The 21,579-nt window shown below is 33.6% G+C and overlaps 1 protein-coding gene across 2 annotated transcripts in view; it reads left to right on the plus strand.

The window, feature by feature from the left end:
* Positions 1-20,659, plus strand: part of LOC117102916 (phosphopantothenoylcysteine decarboxylase-like) — a 22,018-nt gene extending 1,359 nt beyond the window's left edge. Inside the window, exons 1-6 of one of the 2 annotated variants that reach the window (XM_033243369.1) lie at positions 6,456-6,609; positions 8,583-8,722; positions 10,268-10,363; positions 17,240-17,368; positions 19,094-19,262; positions 20,011-20,659. In XM_033243369.1, coding sequence (XP_033099260.1) covers positions 8,588-8,722; positions 10,268-10,363; positions 17,240-17,368; positions 19,094-19,262; positions 20,011-20,081 — 600 coding nt within the window. In that variant the 5' untranslated portion in view covers positions 6,456-6,609; positions 8,583-8,587 and the 3' untranslated portion in view covers positions 20,082-20,659. Of the gene's footprint in view, positions 1-6,455; positions 6,610-8,582; positions 8,723-10,267; positions 10,364-17,239; positions 17,369-19,093; positions 19,263-20,010 lie in introns of those variants that run through there. The other variant, XM_033243368.1, reaches the window with a different exon arrangement.
* The last annotated feature ends 920 nt before the right edge of the window (positions 20,660-21,579 follow it).

The following is a 21,579-nucleotide window of genomic DNA, read 5'->3' on the forward strand; positions in this document are numbered from 1 at the left end:
GTTCAAATACAAGCAGAATGTAAGTATACAGCATATCTTTTTTCTATAACCATAGGCCTATAGGACTAATTATAATTTAAAAACATTGAATGCTTGAGGTTTTTCCATAATATTTGGTAGTATCAACATATTATAAACATTTTCTGTGACTTCACAACAATTTCAATGCTGATTTAGGATATTTATCATCATGTTTAGGCCTACCACGTATGTTATGAATCTTTTCAGCTCTATGTTTAAATAAATGGAAGGATAGCTTTTACTTTTTATGTTTCTATACTTTATTTTTCATGACCTGGTGAAATTAAGCACTCTACAGTATAATCGATTAAATTAGTCCTCTAATCTGTTAAAAGGCCGTAGCTTCCGGGGGTTGGCACTTCGCCCTGATCCCCCATTAAGGATGTCTCTTGATCCCGCTGGAGCTGCATACCAATGGGTCCCAACCAATGGGCCCAATTGCTGCCAAAAGGGGCCACTGCCGCTCTCAGCGGCTTTGGATGACATGGAAATCTGAGGGTGTATGACACGTTTATGAATCATCGAACTAGGTCTCTGTGTCCTGCAGTATTTTAAAATGTAGCTACTATTTGATGTTTATTTGAAAATTAATGATCAAAATGCTGTATAAATGTGACAGGCCAGTGAATATTCAGCCAACCAAAATCAATATCAATTACAAATTTCATAGAAAGGTATTGATTTATACAATATCATAAAACAAATTCAGCAGTGGTGAAGTCAGAATTTCAAAGAGGTAATTTTTGCAGAAAAGTTCAATGTTGGAAACTGGGGCCTCCAGAGGATTCCCTTTTTATGCCCTAGATTCAAACATGTGGTTCTTTTATTAGTGTTTGTACTGAAACTTAAAAGATAAATGTTGAGGAATTCTACAGTACTGTATCAGGTTACTGAGTATGATAGTCTGCAACCGTGATTAACTTTGCTATATTCGTTTGTGATCTAATATTAATGGGACCCAAATGTTGACCTACTATTATACCATTTTTTTTTTAAAGTGTTGCAGATTTTTTTCTAAAGTCAGAATATTCTTAAAGTACAGTATAATCATAGTTAATACAGTATTGTATTGTTTTATTATTATTGGAAAGTAAATTATTATGTCTGTGGCTGGTTCTTTAATTTTAGTTTTGTGAGTTTTTCTTTTTCAATATACAAGCAATTATTTATTATCAAATCCAATGAACTTCTTCAACACATTATCAGTGGCGGATCCAGGAATTTAAAATTGAGGGGCCTAGAGAGGGACTTTTACAGATGGAGGGTCTACAGTATGCTAGCCCCACCAAGGGTGGGGCTGAGTTAAGAAAATATGATTATGGCTGGAAGTTTGATTGGATTTTTTTTTTTTTTTTTTTCAATTTTTTTAACAACTTGAAATAATTTAGGATGGGCCCTGGGCTGGCTGGCCCCCTCCCCCCTTGAATCCATCACTGATTATGTTTGTACAGTATTTAAAATATAACAACATCTCCACCAGAATATACAGTATTTATGCTCATGCAAGTCTACAGTAGATAAATTCACTGATTGACTGGGCCTCCCAGTTGAAATAGATAATGAAATGGATTTAAATCTGTTCTATTTTAATATCACAAGTTTCATATCAAGTATATGGCTCCTAAAAGTCTTGGTATTTAGTAGCTGTGTTTTTAAATTTATGAATTCATCATCAATATATTAGTTCATAAACATTTTTATTTTATTTGTTTAACTATCATAAAAGGTGACATTTCTTAGTTTAGAAGGTCAGCTTATATCCTGTCTCTTATACACATCTAGATGTGTATAAGATAAGTCTCGTTTTGAGGCTTACTCTAGGGAATTAATTTGTGAGAATAAATGTTAGTTTATCACAGGATTTTTAACCTAGAATACTGTGATTGAAAGGCAGGCATCTTAACCACCATGCTACAGTACAGGCATACAAACATAAAAATTGTCCTTGAGCATGAAGGACCTTTCCAATAATGTCAATGATCAAAATAAACAACCAACCAGCGGAAGTGGGGGCCAGAAATAAAAACTTGTCCCGCAAAAACATGTTTTGATATACAGGTATATATGTTTGCACTGTCATTATATAGAGGTACATTTATGCTGTTGTTTTGTGGGAACTTATTAATATCCAAGGTGCATGGCTTAGTGAAAAGGTTGATTTTAAATCTACTACAGTATTTGCATCTGTATTATAGGAAAAATTTATGATCTTAAAATCCAGGGAAAATGATGGTGCAGAAGGTCGTATTTTAAGGTTGGAATTTAAAAGTAAATTGGACATTCTGTCAATCATTCATCCCCCCCCCCCTCTGAATTTGCCAGTGGTATAAACTTTGATACAGAAGCTGAGAAATAGTGGCGGTATTTAATGGAGAAATATACCGCTGGTAGAAATTGTAATTGTAAGCCTATTTAGAGAAATGCTGGTTGTAAAAACTTGATTATGGCTTTGTGTGCATTAAAAGACATTGAGACCGGAAGAAAGCTTTTTATAGTTAACCTTTACCTAGACTCTCAAAATGGCTGCCATTCGCAAGGCTATGAGGTACTGCGGTGGGTTCAGATATTTGCAGGAGGGGAGCAGAAAGGAAAATGCACTCTAAATTGTAAATGACACAAGTTGTGGGGAACCGTCTTTTGTCTTGTCACCCTCCTATTTTTTAGAAACTTGAAGCTAAAAATAATATTAGATTGACTACCAAAACAAGAAAAAAGGCTGAGTGACTATTTACCAACATGGGTGGGGGGTGCCTTTACTTGTCCAATGGTGGCTTTCATTGGGGGCTTAAGCCCCTGTTGCACCCCCATTGGTGCCGCCACTGATGTCAGCGACAATCTTCCCCTCTGGATCCGCCCCAGGGATATCATAATGTTTAGGTCATTCTCTGAAGCCCAGTCAGCCAAATACTCAAGTAGTGCCATATATACAAGATTGTTCTACGCAATAAGGGTGCAGGTGATTAATACTCTTAAGGTAACTGGTGCCACTACAGTACACTTCCTACGCATCTCGACAGATGTACTGTGTTTTAAAGTACACATGAGCCAATTTGTGTACTGTACACTGGGCTCTCGGTTATAGTACTTTCACTTCAATATATTGTACAGTCATAAGTATCTCTTCGGAATAAACACCGTCGTTTATGGTAATTACTGTATTTGATACTGTGAGAAAACCTTTAGAAAATCTACAGAGTTAAATATATTGAAATACTCATAGATTAAACTGTACTGTCTGGCAAAATAGATCTTGGTTTTTTTTTGGTTTTTTTTTCAATTAATTTCTAGACATCATTAAATTAACATTTTAAAATATGTATCCAAACTAAAATGCTCGCATCTGACACTGATGGGAGAGGAGATCAAGCTAATTACAAAATAGAAAAGTCCTGCCTACATAGAAGATGAACTGCTTTTGAACAAGCTTCATGGTTTTCTTTGAAACTTGCGCTGCTACACAGAAGGAATCTTAAATGTTTGGATTTATTGTTGATGAAATTTGTCATGCTGTCATTACACATTTATGATCTTAAAATCCAGGGAAAATGACGGTGCAGAAGGTCGTATTTTAAGGTTGGAATTTAAAAGTAAATTGGACATTCTGTCAATCATTCATCACCCCCCCCCCCCCTCTTGCCAGTGGTATAAACTTTGATACAGAAGCTGAGAAATAGTGGCGGTATTTAATGGAGAAATATACCGCTGGTAGAAATTGTAATTGTAAGCCTATTTAGAGAAATGCTGGTTGTAAAACCTTGATTATGGCTTTGTGTGCATTAAAAGACAATCACTGACTGCTGACCATACTAAAATTGAGACCGGAAGAAAGCTTTTTATATTTAACCTAGACTCTCAAAATGGCTGCCATTCGCAAGGATATTAGGTACTGCGGTGGGTTCAGATATTTGCAGGAGGGGAGAAGAAAGGAAAATGCACACTTGTAAATGACACAAGTTTAAATGATGTGGGGAACTGTCTTTTGCCTTGTCACCCTCCTACTTTTTAGAAACTTGAAGCTAAAAATAATATTAGATTGACTACCAAAAGAAAAAAAGACTGAATGACTATTTACCAAAATGGGTGGGGGGTGCCTTTACTTGTCCAATGGTGGCTTTCATTGGGGACTTAAGCCCCTGTTGCACCCCCATTGGTGCCGCCACTGATTTCAGCGACAATCTTCCCCTCTGGATCCGCCCAGGGATATCATAATGTTTAGGTCATTCTCTGAAGCCCAGTCAGCCAAATACTCAAGTAGTGCCATATATACAAGATTGTTCTACACAATATTGAATACTGTTACGTTTACCTATAATTGTAGAAGATATTTGTAAATAAAAGACAAACTGAAGAAGAAATTCAAATCTGAGACAATAATTTTGTTTATACTGTTAATAATAGCAGGTAAGGTACTGATAAAGCTTATACAGTAAAACCTGAATTATATATGCAGAAATGTTGTGAATGATGTAGACATTCCATATTTGTCACATTGACCTATTTTATTGATTACTATGGTCATTTATATATCTAATGTATTAGTAAATTTATGTGTTGGTATCAGCCGCACTCACTGAAATGGTATGTTCTACTAATACCTACAGAATCAGCATACATTTTTTGGGCCATGTACACTGTAAAGAACTCAGTATATCTGTTGAGATGAGTAGGGCTGGGGTTAGATCCATGTCTCAAGCGCTATGATACCTGGATAAGTCTGACTATTGTTTTAACTGGTCTACTAAGGGTGCAGGTGATTAATACTCTTAAGGTAACTGGTGCCACTACAGTACACTTCCTACGCATCTCGACAGATGTACTGTGTTTTAAAGTACACATGAGCCAATTTGTGTACTGTACACTGGGCTCTCGGTTATAGTACTTTCACTTCAATATATTGTACAGTCATAAGTACCTCTTCGGAATAAACACCGTCGTTTATGGTAATTACTGTATTTGATACTGTGAGAAAACCTTTAGAAAATCTACAGAGTTAAATATATTGAAATACTCATAGATTAAACTGTACTGTCTGGCAAAATAGATCTTGGTTTTTTTTTGGTTTTTTTTTCAATTAATTTCTAGACATCATTAAATTAACATTTTAAAATATGTATCCAAACTAAAATGCTCGCATCTGACACTGATGGGAGAGGAGATCAAGCTAATTACAAAATAGAAAAGTCCTGCCTACATAGAAGATGAACTGCTTTTGAACAAGCTTCATGGTTTTCTTTGAAACTTGCGCTGCTACACAGAAGGAATCTTAAATGTTTGGATTTATTGTTGATGAAATTTGTCATGCTGTCATTACACACAATCCTACGATCCCCATTTAATTCCTGCTGGATTAAGTCCTGATTTCAGAACACTCCTCCAGTAATGAAATCTCAAGCCTGTTACTGCTAGGTCTAAAAAAGGATGGAGAATTTTAGTTGGCTATCAACAACTTGCAACTTTCAAAATGACTAATGGAATCAATATATAATTGACCATATACAGTAATGATATAAGTCTGTTATCTTGATTAATTATAACCGTGCATTAATCATTATGCTGGTAAACTCTCAGAATTTATCATTTAGGACATGTGCTTGCATAAAGGCAAAATAAATGATCATAAAATAATAGTTATTATTATATCATTATTAACCAACAGATGCACTGATTATGTTTAAATTAACATAGAACATTACTTCAAATAAAGAGGAGGCCATGATTCAATGTTTCGACCTTTATTGGGTCATCTTCAGGAATGAAGCAAAACCATATCATTATTAAATTCTTAATATGGAATGAGAGAGCCATTTCGACCCTGTACAGTATGTGTGTATTATATCATAAACCATATATTAAAATACATATGTACACATTTGACAATAATTGGACTACACACAAAGAGGGTCCAGATGTACCAACAGTTTGCATGAAATACAGTAAATGTGTACATAATAGTATAGGTTTACTTATCATAGCACCTAAACTTAGGTTTGAAATGGCTTCCCCATTCCATATTAAGAGCTACAGTAACAGATGTCTACTATGACCATCCATAAACTTATGTCAAACCTCAAAGTATACAATATTATTATTGAACTGTAAATCACATGAAATATTGAAAGAAACACAGTGTGATGATGTGGTCTACTGTACGCCCCATGCTAATTTATTATTTACGATTATACCAAGATATTTTATGGATGATACTCTGGGTAATGCAATATTTTCTAAGAAAATCCTGCCACATAGACCCTTTTTTGTTTTAATATTTGGCAATGATATGATATGATACCAAGGACTTTTAACTGTTACCAGGATAGGAAGCTGGCTGGTTTTCCATATAACTTGAATTAACCTTATGTGCGGTATTGTTATGCAAATGAGCCAGATAAGCACAATCTGCACATGCTCAGAAAAACAAAACTTCCTTTACCACACTGCGTATCGGATAGGCATACAGCAGCTAGGCCTAGCTTATCTTATTTTTGTTTGTTGCACCACTGATTTAGGCTGTTTGTCACCACTCGTGGAAAAGGCGTGTTAAAATCCAAATATTGGCATTTGTAAGCAATACATTTTAATTTTATATAGGTAAGTAGTAAGTATGTGAATAATTTTAATACACTAGTTGATAACTTCATTCTAATTTGTTTTGGGTCTTTTTTCTGTATTTTTATTAGCGGTTAGACATGGTCTAGGCCGGGTCTAGGCTAGCCTTATCACATCAATTTAAAATCAAAGATGTAGACATACTTGCCTTATATCTCAACTTGCAGGTGATTTTATTGGTAGACTAGTTTGTTTTTAAGTGTGTAAGTATGATTGATTTGCAAGCCAAGTAAAATTAGTACCCTTATTTTGCTTTGTTTTACCGTAGCGTAATTATCGGCTAGGCCTAGCTGTACGCCTAGCCGATACGCAGTGTGGCCATGGTGTGGCTAAGGAAAGTTTTGTTTTTCTGAGCATGTGCAGATTGTGTTTATCTGGCTCATTTGCATAACAATACCGCACATAAGGCTAATTCAAGTTTAGATGGCTTAAACCAGCCAGCTTCCTATCCTGGTAACAGTTAAAAGTTCTTGATGATACAGTGTCAGTCTTGGATTTAGACAAAGGACACCGATTGCAAGTAAATTTTTGCTTGTTCTAGCTCTATATTAAAGCACTTTCAGTTTGCAAAATCTTTACATGCTTTACAGGGTTAAACCCGAAACCACCAAAATCTATCACCTTTGCTTTTAAGCAGATTCCAATAGATGGTCAGTGGTCAGCAAATTTTTTCTTGATGCTACAATGCCAGAATAAACAACTATGAATTTACTTTGCTGTTGGTTTAAGAGTTTACATATTTGCATTATGAAAATTATTTATTACCTGATTAAAATTGAACTTAAACCATAAATAAAACATGTGTGAAGAATTTGTCGGCAATCAATGATTTTCTTACAACTTTTTATCGGACAATGGAAATAATCTATGTTTATCATTCATTATTAATAACTTACCCGCACTAATCATTCTTCAGTCATTATTTGGACATTGACTTTGATAAGGGCTTATGAGATTTTAATAATTCATGGTAATATACTTGACATACAATACTTTAATACATCAATGCTATTCATACAATGTTGACAGATCAATATTGATTTTAAAAACATATAATAATTACAATAATAATACAGTAAGAATATTGCTGCGCTAATAGTCATTATCTGACTCGATTCCAAGGAGAATGCAACAAAAGGGGAAGGCAGTGCAAGGAGAACTCAACACAAGGAAAATCCGCTCAGTCTGCATCGCGTCATCTAGTGCTTGCAGAGAGCAGAGACAGATCTATCAGGACATACAGTGCCGCGTCACAGAGTTTGTGGGGCCCTGGCGCAGACTCTTATTGGGGCCCCTAATAAGTGAGCGAAGCGAGCGTTAAGTTTTCGACGGAGCGAGCAAACAGATGCGGGGACAAGGGGACGCATAGGACCCCCGAACAAAATCTAGGGGCCCCTAGTGGGGGTCCGAGGGGGCTTTCGTGCTCCGAGCTAATGTCATTTAACAGTTTCTTTATGTAAATTATGCCTTAAAGTTATGTAATAGGGATAATACAATCAAACAGTTAATTACCAAATGAATCCATAAAATCATTTGTTTTCCTGTAACACTTGATTGATAATAGACCAACCGCCTTCAACCAGCCAAACCAAACCAAAGTGGTAAACAGCAATCGCAATGATTGCCTTTGTTAAATTCGGTGATAAAAATAAAGATAAAAATTTACAATGGATTAGTGTGGCATTATTTTACCCTGTGAAAATTTTCAATACATATATCATGATGACATTAATAATTGAAATTACCATATTAGCTTTCCATCTTTTTCAAATCACATTTTTTGTGGTTCGTAATTAGTTTTTAAAATTGTAAATATAAGTGTGCATTTTGAATACTGTAAGGCAAACTCGTTTTCTTTTTCTTACCATTAAAAACTTATTAATAGTATAATACACCTTGTTCAATGTTTCTTTTTAATTCCAATAATTATATCTATAGTGGTTTTGGTTTCCCAGATTAGATGATGAATGAAGCAGCAAGTCCATTGAGCAGAACTATCAACAGACCAATTAAACACCTTCTAGTTGGTTGCACAGGGAGTGTTGCATCTATCAAGATCCCACAGTTGGTTACAGAACTGTGCAAGCTCAACCAGGTATATGTACTCACAAACCGCTTTGATGTCATCTTCATTTGACATGCTGGCTACCATCCAAAATTTTGCAAATTTAGGAAGATTATGAAGGAATCTAAAGCATAATATGACACAGTAACTTCGCCTAATCAACCACCTTTGGGAAAATACACCCCACATAAGGTCCAAACATTTATATCCCTGTACAAATACATTTTATAGAGACTCAAGAAATTATGATACTGGATTACAGGCAGAGTGTATTAGTCTTTGATGCAAATGTATCAAAAACAACAATGTACATTGTTCTCATGTTTGCAGATAAAAAATTTGAATTTAAACTCTAGTCTAGTTTGATCTTTGGATAATTTATTGAAGATGGAAGATTTCATAATTATGTTAATCATTGTGATCATGAATAAAGAAACATCATCATCACCGACTACATAATATCATCATGATCATCAGTGGTGTATTGAGGAATTTGAAATAGAGGGGCCCAGGGAGGGACTTTCACAGCTTGCGGGTCTATGCTACGTCAGCCCCACCATGGTTGGGGCTGAAGTAAGAAAATTTATGATTATGGCACTTCCAGATGGCCGGAAATGGCACTTTGAGACTCAAAATTAGTAGAATTTTCTTTTTTTCTCAAATTTTTGAAAAATTTAGGGGGCCCGGGCCGGCTGGGCCCCCTATGAGTCCACCCCTTATCATATTCGTCGTCATCTTCATCACCACCATCATCATCATAATCACCACCACCACCATCTTTATGTCACCATCATTAACATCAAACATACCATTATCATTGCACCATCATCATTACTGTAGCGCAGTGTGCCGATGGTACACTGAACAAAGTGACGTGAGATTTTTTGCTGGTGAAAACAAATCTCTAGCATATTGTCTTATACCGCACCATGAAAACTATAACTCTGGTATATATAATATAAAAAGTAGCCAAAGGCTTAAATCATTGCATTTACCAAAATATATAGGCAAAAATTATAAATTATGAAATTGCACAAAAACATTAAAATACGTATTTATAAATCAAGAAAGAATATTTACAAATAACATAAAAAATTACATTAAAAAAAAATAAATATAAAAATAAAATATAAATAATAATAATTCTCATACTGTAAAACCAACAATATACGGACCCGCAGGCCGATGTGGCATTGGTCCCCCAAGAGCAAGACAGGCGACAGACCGGAGAGGATCAGGTATTGAGCAGCCTGGTAATATATGGGATTGGTGAAATCTGGTACCTTTTGCTACGGCAACGTTGTGAGGTGATGAGTGAATTATGTCTTAACTTTCTGTTGTTAGGATTTGATGGGGGAAGCATATGACGATGTTGTTGTGATTGGAGCAATGATTTACCGAAATTACATGTGTGTGTATATATATACATGTGTGTGTGTGTGTGTATGTATAAGTTTTCGACGGAGCGAGCAAACAGATGCGGGGACAAGGGGACGCATAGGACCCCCGAACAAAATCTAGGGGCCCCTAGTGGGGGTCCGAGGGGGCTTTCGTGCTCCAATTCTTCCATTTCAGGTTGAAATTCAGGTTGTTTGTACAAATTCTGCAACCCACTTTTTTGATCCCTCAAAACTTGAAGTACAAGTATTTCGAGATGAAGATGAATGGATGGTAAGTTAAAAGTTCACATAAACATGTACATTTTAATAGCCATAATTTATTTTAAAATATGTATTAATCATTAAGTGTGCCCTGGTGTTAATTAATGTTTAGGGGCTTTCAGACAGTCTGATGTTATTAATTGTAAATAATAATGATAATTTAATGATCATAATAATAAGTAAGTTTGAATTTGTAACACAAAGTACACAATCTTCTATAGATTTATGTCAGAGTATAACAGTGCACTATAAATTCTGCACATTTTTATTGTATTTGTCTTAATAAAAAAAAATATAACAATTTTTTTTTTACTTAAAGTATGTAGTTCTTGTTAGAAGTGACAGTGTGGCAATTATTCATGAAATTGACAGGCTATCTTTAGAAATACATATTTTGACAAATTTATGATATTTCTGAATTAAATTTACTTGATTCATAAAAATCATATGTCCTTTAGAGTAAAATAAAAAATTCATGCTTCCTCTCTTCATCCTCATGAGAAATGAAGATGGCAAAATAAATCAATCCAGATGTAATAAACAAGATAATATATTTAAATTTAATGAAGTACTGTATACATTATGCTAAAAAACTTCTGCCATCTGCGATCACCTAAAAATCAAATTAGAAAAATATATTTAATAAATCATTAGCTCTCAATTGAAAATTAAAATAATTAAAATGCAAACCATTTAACAGCATAGCATTCCTATGTTCTTTTACATTAGGCCTTTTAAATAATACCTGGTAATCAATTTGAGTATTTTTGTATTAACTGAAAACGACTATAAATCATAGATACCTGAGACAGTTTTCTCGGGTGAAAACTGAATTACAGTATTTTGATCTTTTTTTCATTGGAAGTTAATAACTTATTTGATTCTTTTTAATGAACAGTTCAATTCTGTATTGAATTTTTGAGTTTTTTTTTCTCATATTTTTACAAAATTGATACGGTATATGTTTTAGTATTTTGCATGTTATAAGACTTCAGAAGTCACTAAATTAGCAAAAAAATAACCTAAGGTCTGTTTTACTGAAATTTGAGAACTTACTTTTATTCATTTGGAAACAATAAGACAGCTATTTTCTTGTATAGTAATAAGCAATTAGTAGAGCTGCGCATAGTACACTATAGGAAAATTATTATACGAAGGCTAGATTTAGTGCTTGGAATGCATTAAATCTAACCTAAGTATAATAATTTTCCGCTAGTGTACGATGTATGCGGCTCTACTAATTGCTTTAAAAGTAAATGACTGTCTTTTAATGTCAGTTTGATAATCAGTTGTAGCAGTCATCGATTGCTATAGTGATATGATCAGTATACTGTGTGCGTATGCTCATGGGTGTCGATCGGTGGGGAACAAGGGACACATCTCCTAACTTTTCAAAGTAGGGGGACAATTGATATGATATGATCTACTTTTCACCAATCTTTTATAGTTAAAACCCCACTTTTCAAAGCAAGTGGTCCCCTACTTTTCAAAGTAAAGGGACATCATATCAGTTGTCCTTTCCACTTTTCACCAGTCTTTTATAGTTAAAACCCCACTTTTCAAAGCGAGTGGAAAGAACAAAATCAACGAATGACTCCCATGAATTTTGTCTCTTCACTTGTGCTCTGTTCCAAGTTCGGTGCGTATTTCCGGACCAATACTGAGTACAAATGCAATTTCTTGCATATTTCGTAACCATCTCAGTAACCACTCCATTGATTATATAGGGGCTAAATTTATCATAAAAACAATGTACTTTACGTTGTTAAAATTTGAAACAAAATTGCACAATTTCTACTATAAATGATTTTTTTCTTTTTGTATATTAATAAGACCCGTCGTATATACTAGTGTTCAATATTATCTGCATACATAAATTCCTGTTTTTCCTAATTTTCAAAGAAATAAAGTTCTGTCAATTCAATGTTGTTATATAGCCATTATTAAACAATAATTATACAGCTTGGACACGGATGCCACATGTTTTAGAACTCTGATGTTACTTGACACTATCTCGACATGACATCATGATAATGATAAATTAAGTATTAAATCAACTTTATGTTTGTGAAATAAAAATGGTAACTATGTCTTATGTGCTTCTTATCTCCTTAGTCCTGTTTGATTGTAAGTTAGACGGTAGTATTTCCACTCACAATAATGGAGTCTCAATGCTACTTGCACAAAAGTGAAATTCAAAAAGAGGAGAAAAGGAAAACCTCTTGATTGATTTTAAAAGTACTGTAAAGGTACAAATAGACTATATTATTAGTTTGAATACGTCACAACTAATCAGCACTGTAGATTAAATAAATCATTTTTTTTTATGAATGTTAGTTTGCATGAAATATGTAAAGCAGAATTATGATTACTGGGATAAATTGAAAAAAATTCTATGGTGAGTATTTCAGAGGCAGATCCAAGGTTTCCCAGCCAGCCACCCTTCCTATTTTTAAAAAAATTTGAAAGTGGAAGAAAAAGAAAATTACACATCAGCAGTACAGTATGGACACGATGAATAACTATTGTGTTTGAAGAACTTGTTTGTAATGCTATTTTGATAGACATTCGTCAAAGAAATAAACATTTCTGAAAGCATTTGAGAGAAATAACATTTCAAGCGACACGACTGACTTATAAGTTAGAATAGGCTTGATCTGCTCTTTTTTAAGTATTAATTAACTATATGTACCATATTTTCTCTGTATGAAGCCCCTACCCACCCCTCTCTGCTTTCTTGGAAACGAGGGGGTGGGCCTGATACTTAAAATGTCCTAAAATGTGTAGGTATGGCCAATCATAAGGCATTTCTAAACAATGCATGTCTACAGTGTAATTCAATTTAAATTTCCATTTTCTTCAAAGTAAAGTGGAAACAAAGCAAGACAGAAACAGGGTATAAATATTTCTTAATAGTTTAGAAAATAAGTATTTTTTTTTTAGCTTTTCTTCAAATAATTTAAACAATCATCTCCATTGAGAAATTTAACCAGTAAAATATTTTCCTTATAATTCATATAAAATAGAAGTAAAGTTGAAAAAAAAAAATAAGTGAAGAACAGAAAAAAAAGTTTGAGTTTCAACAAGTGAAATATTTTCCTTATAATTAAAAAAATACTGAAGGAAGAGCAGAAAAATAAGTTTCAATTTCTATAAGTAACATATTTTCCTAATTATTCAAATCATTCAAACTTAAATTTTCCTCCTTTGAATAATTACCTTTTTCCATTTTTTTCACACAAGTGGAAATTCAGTAGAACAATGCAAGAAAGAACACAAGGCATATTTTATTTCTAAATAGTTCAGAAAATAAGCGTAATTTTTATTTATATTATCCTCAAAATAATTAATCAAGTGTTTCATTTGTGAAATTAATAAAATAAAAACCAGAAAGTGAAGAACAGAAATAAGTTATTTTAATAAATATAATCAAAATAGAAGTTAAGTTATTAAGTATCAGAATCATTTCACTTATGAAATTAAAAATAACACAAACACATTGGAACCAATCGAGCATCCAAACAAACAATTTATCAGTTTGAAAAAGATTAAATATAATTAATAAATAAAATGCAAAATGATTAAAAATAAAACTTTTGACAAATTAAATAATACAGTTTCTTTTCTTTTACATAAGTACAATATCATGTAAACAAGTTTAGTCGACAAAATGTTATGAGAGCAGCTTAGCTCAGTCGGCTAATCTGGTGGTAGCCACTGTGTGTGTGCTGAACCGTGGAGATCTCTAGGTCCCCGGTTCAATTCCCATCGCTGCCTCTCCTCATGTTTCAGCTGGAGAGCTGAAATACAAGTTACAATGGCGCACCTTCTTTCGGATGAGACGTTTAGGCCGTTGGTCGCCTATGCATTTATGGCCCATGTGCACGTTAAAGAACAAAGTAGACTCTTCAGAAAAGTGTAGGGGATTGTCTCCCCGTGTACTGCCCAATCACCACTAGAAGGACCCCACTAGAAATAAGTCTTCTAGACTTTTGTGAGCTATCCTTGGTGTTTACACCGAATAATTCCAATCCAATGAAATAAAAAAATTTATTTATTTATTTTTTTTTATTTATTCTGGTATAAAAAGGCTCAAAATACAATTCAAGATTGAAATAAAGAGCTTACAATAGAATCAATAGTGTAAAAATACAGAAATATAAAACCATAAATACAAAGCTTAATAAAAGTTAAAAAACATAGACAAAAATAAAGGCCTAATGTACAGTATCAAAACAAGCAATAACAGTATCAAAACAATCAATATTGTTTTTAAACTAATGCATTTTTAATAAATTCCACTGAAGATAATCAATAAATTACAATTATTTCAGAACAAGAAATACATGAACATCATTCATAAATACAATGGTGAGATCAAAAAATAAATATATTATATCATGAGGTATTATTTTTTTTTTTACTTTCTGATTTGTTGACAGACACAATCCATGGGAGGACCACAGAAGTTTACAGTCCACTCGAGGAAATGTTTTTAATCAGGATAACAATAAAATTTTAAAAAATAAAATTGTTTCAGAAACTCAGGATCCTCAATACCCGCAGTTCACACATTTACATGTTTACCAGTGCCTTTAGATCCGTATCGATTCGAATCAATCGTTTGATTTTGATTTCTATCCTTGGTATAATTAAAGCAAACATTCTACCATCAGTACTCTAGGCATTATAAACAACAAAATTCTTGGTGTCTTTGAGTAAGGTTTGATGGCGGTGGGTAAGGTCTTCACTGGTTGATTGTAAAAGTAATAGGGATGATTTTCTACATGAAATTTTGAAGGCCATTACTTGAACTTCAGACTACCAAAATATCATAAAAGGTTAGTTATTTACCTCAAGCGTATCAAATGTGCTGAAGCGCAATAAACGATGATCCACCAGAATGACTTTTTGACATATCTTAAATCTCTGTCTAATTATTAATAGTAAACTTAAAGGTTTGTGGTTGCACAAGTATAAATGGAAGATATGAGTAACTGATGAGTTTATCTTTAACCATTTTAGCGGCGTCTTTCATTGCTAAATGAGCTCATGTTCACTCAGTTATGACTGATCACAATGTCATATTTGACACATTCCTCAGTGTTCACATTATTTTTGACATGCATGAGAACAGGTTTGAATGTTTATGTGTCAGGTGTGTGTTTGAACACAATACCTTATGCGTTACAACCTTAATTTCAAATATTGAGTGTGTGTTAAAAATCCTAGAATAATGTGGTCAGAGTTGTTATAATTACCCATCAATGTGAGAAATATTCTTGGACATATAAATGTTTCCAAATGATAGTGAGAGCTGTGTACAATACAAACATAATATATCATCTTGATGGTATGCTTAATTCCCCCTCACTAACTTTCCCACTCACAAACCTTTCATTTGCCACCACAAATTTTCCCTATCACACACACTGTCTTTTTTGCAAACTGATCCCTTATAAATTCTCCATTAATTAAAATCTCAACTTTTTCCATATTGATACAAGTTGGCAAGGCTAGTTGCTCAAATGAAAAATTTACTGATGAATTATAAACTTCTGTTGTGTTGTTTGTTATAGTAGGCCTATGAGTAATTGTCCTGGCATTTACATGATTTGGACTACTGAATAGTCCAAGTCTCTTGTTTAGGAGAGTTTTGTAATCATTGGCGTGACATGTTTTAGGACAGTAAAGGATGGGACAGGGCAGGACAGGATACAACACTTTCCATTTATGTGTCTTAGTCCTGCAAAGCGCATAAAGCAAAGGTTTGCCTGAATGACATAAATTGCTACAATTAACATTTTCTTATATGTTTCAGTCTATACCATGAAATACAGAGGCAATCTTTTCCCTTAACCTATAAAATTTATACAAGTTGCTGTAACATAAACATACACCGAAATCCACCAGACTTCACAATTTTTGGTTCTATATTGTATGGGTTTAACTCTCAACAGCATCATGAAGCCCAAGTTTTAGTAGTGCCTTTTTTTGTGTAATTTTATATATTTTTTTATTTAGTTTCATATTTTCAAATGTCATTTTTTATTATATCTATGAGGAAAGCCAAATTCTCTTTCCTACAGACATATCTAGTTTTGTTCTATTATTTTCTTAATTTACTATATAAGTATGATATTATTTCATCAACGAATCCCTTGATTCAGATTTTCTTTGATGTTCCATGTACTATATTGTAAAGGATTCAGTTATTGCCATGTTATTGTCAACAAAATTGAATAATGATAGTATTAAAATATAGATAACATGCAATAGATATGATTGCTTTTTTTAACCTTTTCTTTTTCAACATACATTCCATTCGAAGAGGCGTCCGTCTTTAAAATTGACTGGTGAAAATTAATTAGCAGCGTACTGTATATTTGACTCAAATTTAAATAAAAACCAGGTCAAAATCACAGGCATGCTTTCAATTTAAAATCTAACCATAAAAATGTTTTAGAAAAATTGTTTGTTTTACGGTGCTGCACAGCAAACCTAATTTGAATATTATTTACTATGACTTTCAAGCTGCAACATATAAGCCTTTCTAACTTATCTATAGCTACAGTATGTGAGCATTTCAGTCAGATGTATGAGAGAAAGTGCCTGGGGGTTAATTCTGCATGTCACTCTATAGGCCTTTGTGGTCAATGAATATGACATTTGCCCTGATAGCGAGAGGTTCGAATCCCGCCAGATACAATTATAACATCTTGTTCCTATTTGAGCACCGATATTATTGTTCATCCATTTGCTTATATTGTGTTTACAGTGATTTGCAGCAAACCTAATTTGAATATTATATATTTAAATTTTTAAAAATTGTTTTTACTGTTTAATAATAATAATGTAATTATGCATGTATGAATCCTTTTTTCAGACATGGTCAAAGATTTCCGACCCAGTTTTGCATATTGAACTGAGGAAATGGGCTGATTTGATGATTATTGCCCCTCTTGATGCCAACACACTAGCGAAGCTTTCACAGGGGTTGTGTGATAATCTTCTTGTAAGTTTTTAACATTTTAAACTAAAAAATTAAAAATTTTACTTTCACATGAAACAAAATAATTCAATAGGCTTGCGATAAAAAAAAAAGCAATTGAAAAAAATTGCCAAAATATTTTTAACTGTTTTTTGGAAATAATAATACTGTAATTTCTCAATCAGTGACTAGCATATAATGTGTCAAAAGATTAGCCCTGCTACAGGTAGCCTTCTAACCATTTTTTCAACAGCATATAACCATGGCAACATGACCTTTTCATGGCGTTTTCTCTAGGTAGTGTTGAATGATGACATTAATATGAATTATAGTGTTATTACAGTAAATACAGAAACAAGTTAATTACAAAAACTGTAATGTAATGTGTAATGTACTGTTGTATCAAATGTGGAAAGGATTGGAGCAAAAAAGAAATTGCGTTCACCAATTGATTTTGTAGTTCAGCTCCATTTCCCAAGCCCTATAACGATCCTTTGTAGAGTAGGATCCCCAATGATCACCTATGCTGGATAGATTGTGTTTATCAAATGGGGTCAAACTCACTATTCATACAATTCATTACATCCCAGGTTCGTTAGTCATAATTATAGCCAGTGGCGGCTCTAGGATATATTTTCTGGGGGGGCTAAGTTGTCCGACAGGGGGACTTGAGCTCGTAGGCTTGAGCTGGAGGAAGGGGTTGAGAGGGGGTACCCCTCCCAAATGAGATTTTTTTTAAAGAATATCAACTTCTGGATGGCCGAAAATGGCACTCTCAGACTGTGACAAACATGTGTTGGCTTGATGTGGGCCTATTTTTATATGTTTTATGGTCTGACTGCCCGACGAGCTCTGTCCGGCGGGGGCTTGACCTGTCCGGTGGCGGTGGGGGGCTTAAGCCCCCCTGCCACCCCGCTGGCGCCGCCAATGATTATAGCGTACCATATACCAGAGGGTCGCTAGTCATAGTCACGAAAGTTTTGGTAGTCATTGAGAAGAAATGCTGGTCATAACAATAGCATCACTAGTTATAGTCAAGATAAAGGTTCACTAGTCATTAAAAAGTCAAATTCAAGGAAAAGGGTTTGCTAGTCATTGTATATGCAGTAATCAAGAAAAAGCTCGCTAATCACAATAAAGCACTGTTTTCCAGTCATAATGAGAAAGGAGATATGGTAGTCATCATAAACATTTTTTATTGTGACTAGTTATTTTATATTAATCTAAAAATCTTATGACTAATGTTCTTGTATTTTATTACTGTATTATGACTATACTTTTTTCTTTATTAATCCTAGCAAACCATTTAAGAAAACTATTACACAGTACTGTATGTTTTTTATATCATGATCAGTGAAGGTCATGATCTCTACGAATAGCAATCATTTTTTTTTAATTATTCCTAGAGAACCATTTGAATACTGTAATACCCCTTATGAAAGAAGACTTGTACATAGAAAACCTTATGAACAGCAGGTGATCCATATTCAGTATCCATTGTAAAAATAAGATTCAAAAGCTCGGCATTGATTACATTTACTTGCATATTACAATAAAAATGTATTATTTATAATCATAAAATATGAAGTAGGCCTATGTTTTTTTTTTATATATTTCTTTATTCTATATATTTCTTTATTCTTATTTCCATTGTGTATTTTAATAACTATAATTATGATAACAATGAATACCACATCTCTAATGATAGTACAGTATTGTAAAAAATAATGGTGGTGTATTTCGTTTCAGACATGTATTGTTAGGGCATGGGATATGGGAAAACCCTTGCTCTTTTGCCCCGCTATGAACACACACATGTGGCAACACCCTGTAACCAATACCCATATTGAAACACTAAAAAGCTGGGGGTACACAGAGATACCCTGCATTGAAAAACACTTGGCATGTGGTGACACAGGTAGGATGAACAAATTGTTCCAATTGTATATATATTCTCAACCCATCACAGAAAGACATGTAGTGACTGTAAATGAATGCATTATAAATTATTCATAAATAAAAATGAGACTTTATAGGAAGTTTGTGGTATAATGGTATTTTGCTTTAGGCACCAATTGTAGGGTTAGGAGTTTGATACATAAATGGGTCGGAAAGGAATGCGTTCATCGAATATATAAACAGGTATATTGTACTGAAAGCATGGAAAACAATAGGAAAATGTTCATGAGCAAATAGAGGTTTGATAAAGTGCCCTTCTTTCTATCACAAGTTCATGTGCTCAATCCTGGCATACAGGCCAAGACTCCGGGCCTGTAATCACGGGATTTCTATACACTGGCTGAGTCCCCTTTTTCAAGTGAACCTCCTGGTAAATCAAACCACTGCCTCCCTCTGATGACCCAAATCACCTGTTCTCTTGCAACATAAACCATCCAAATTATGATGATATTCATGGGTAATCCCAGGGGTTCCAACTGACTTTTAATGTTTCAACATTTTATTAAGTATGGTATTACAGTATTTAATATTACCTTTGGATGATATTAAAATTGCTTCATAAATTTTACATTAACATTTAGAAATAGAGACAGTTAAATGTCACACTCTATCCTTAAATGTGTTACATAGTAAAATTTCAAGAGAGCTATCTAATACTTTTTTTTGGACTATTATTAATCATGTTTCCTTTATATTTATCATTTCAGGGTTTGGTGCAATGGCAGAGATACATAGCATAGTGCAAGCAACAAAAGATATTTTGAGTTCCTTGTCCTAGCATACATTCATTAGTACTGTATATAAGTTATTAAAAATATTATTTCATATGAAATATATGATTTTTTTTTTAAAGTCTGCAATGTTATGTAAATATTGAATTTAAATTATTGAATTAAAGGATTATTTCACTTGCACAAGGCTTTAATATTTTATTGCATTTCAAAATTAAAGTGCATCTGTTGTGTTGGTTCTCAGTCCTGGCGGGTCCTCACCAGTTTAGAGCTCTGTGCACAATATCTAGATTTGTGTTCCAAATAAGGGCATGAAGACGTCATATCAATTCCAAATAAGGGCATGAAGATGTCATATCAATTCCAAATAAGGGCATGAAGATGTCATATCAATTCCAAATAAGGGCATATCACATCCAAATATGGAACAGTCAGAGGTATTTCACATAAAACTTAATAGTGCAGGCAGACCTTAAGAGTACTGCTTAGGTCTCTTAAATTCTGTCTACTTTTTAAAGTTGGATTATTTGGTCAATTGATTGATTGATTCTTATGTCCAATGTGGTCTTTATTTAAGTAACTGAAACAAAAATCTGTCACCATTTGAGAAAATTAGAAACTATTGTAAAATCATCTTAAAATTAAACTTCAAAAGAACTAAAATTGCATAAAATAAAAATTTTGGAAAAACAGTTGGGATTTTTAGGATTAAATCATGCCGTGTGAATTAAAGTAGGTGTGTAGGTGTTGGGCTTATAAACCTATCTACAGTACATTCAATTCAGGCTGTAACCAGAAATCCTTGAGTGGGCGTTCCTATGAAAGCCAAAAGATCCAAGGGTATGTTCTAATCGCCAATTAACAAGCCTGGCAACGAATATTAAATGAAACTGAATTGTCTCGTGTCATATTTGACATTGATATGACAAGAGTAGGCCAATATACTTTAATTGGTGGTGTTGGAATTTTCTTGTTAAAAGAATATTCAAGGAATGTTCTTAAAAAAACACTCCCACACATTTGTAGCTGTTGGCAATTGGTTTGCTACATTGGCATTTCCTAATGAGAGAGGGGTGATAAGAAAAAAAAATTACATGTGGAAACGTATTAACCATTTTAACTTATGTAATTTTTTTCGGAGGATTATTGCCACTGAAAAAAATACTAAAAATTACCATTAGGTTTTCATTGAAATAGGCATTTCCACACCACCCCCCCCCCCCCTCATGATGCACTTGCCTGTATAAGTGGGTTGTTACTGGTAGAGTTAGAGTTGTTACTACAACATTTAGGAATGCTCCCCATTGGTTTACTTTAAACAATATGTCCCGTGGAAATATTAAACGACACAAGGGGTACAAGTTAAAACTGTAAGTTATAGTAACAGCCCATTGCCTATGACAACTCTCCTAAATAATTAACATCTAGTGTTCTCCCTGGGATCAGCCAGTCTCTCTACTCTACTGTACTTCGAATGAATATATACCTGAAATAATATTCATACAGGTGTTCAATCAAATGACCAGTGTTATAATAAAGGCATTT

This window comes from Anneissia japonica, unplaced genomic scaffold (assembly GCF_011630105.1).
Source record: "Anneissia japonica isolate Jap-2015-1 unplaced genomic scaffold, ASM1163010v1 scaffold285010_len649756_cov215, whole genome shotgun sequence".
Lineage (NCBI taxonomy): Eukaryota > Metazoa > Echinodermata > Crinoidea > Comatulida > Comatulidae > Anneissia > Anneissia japonica.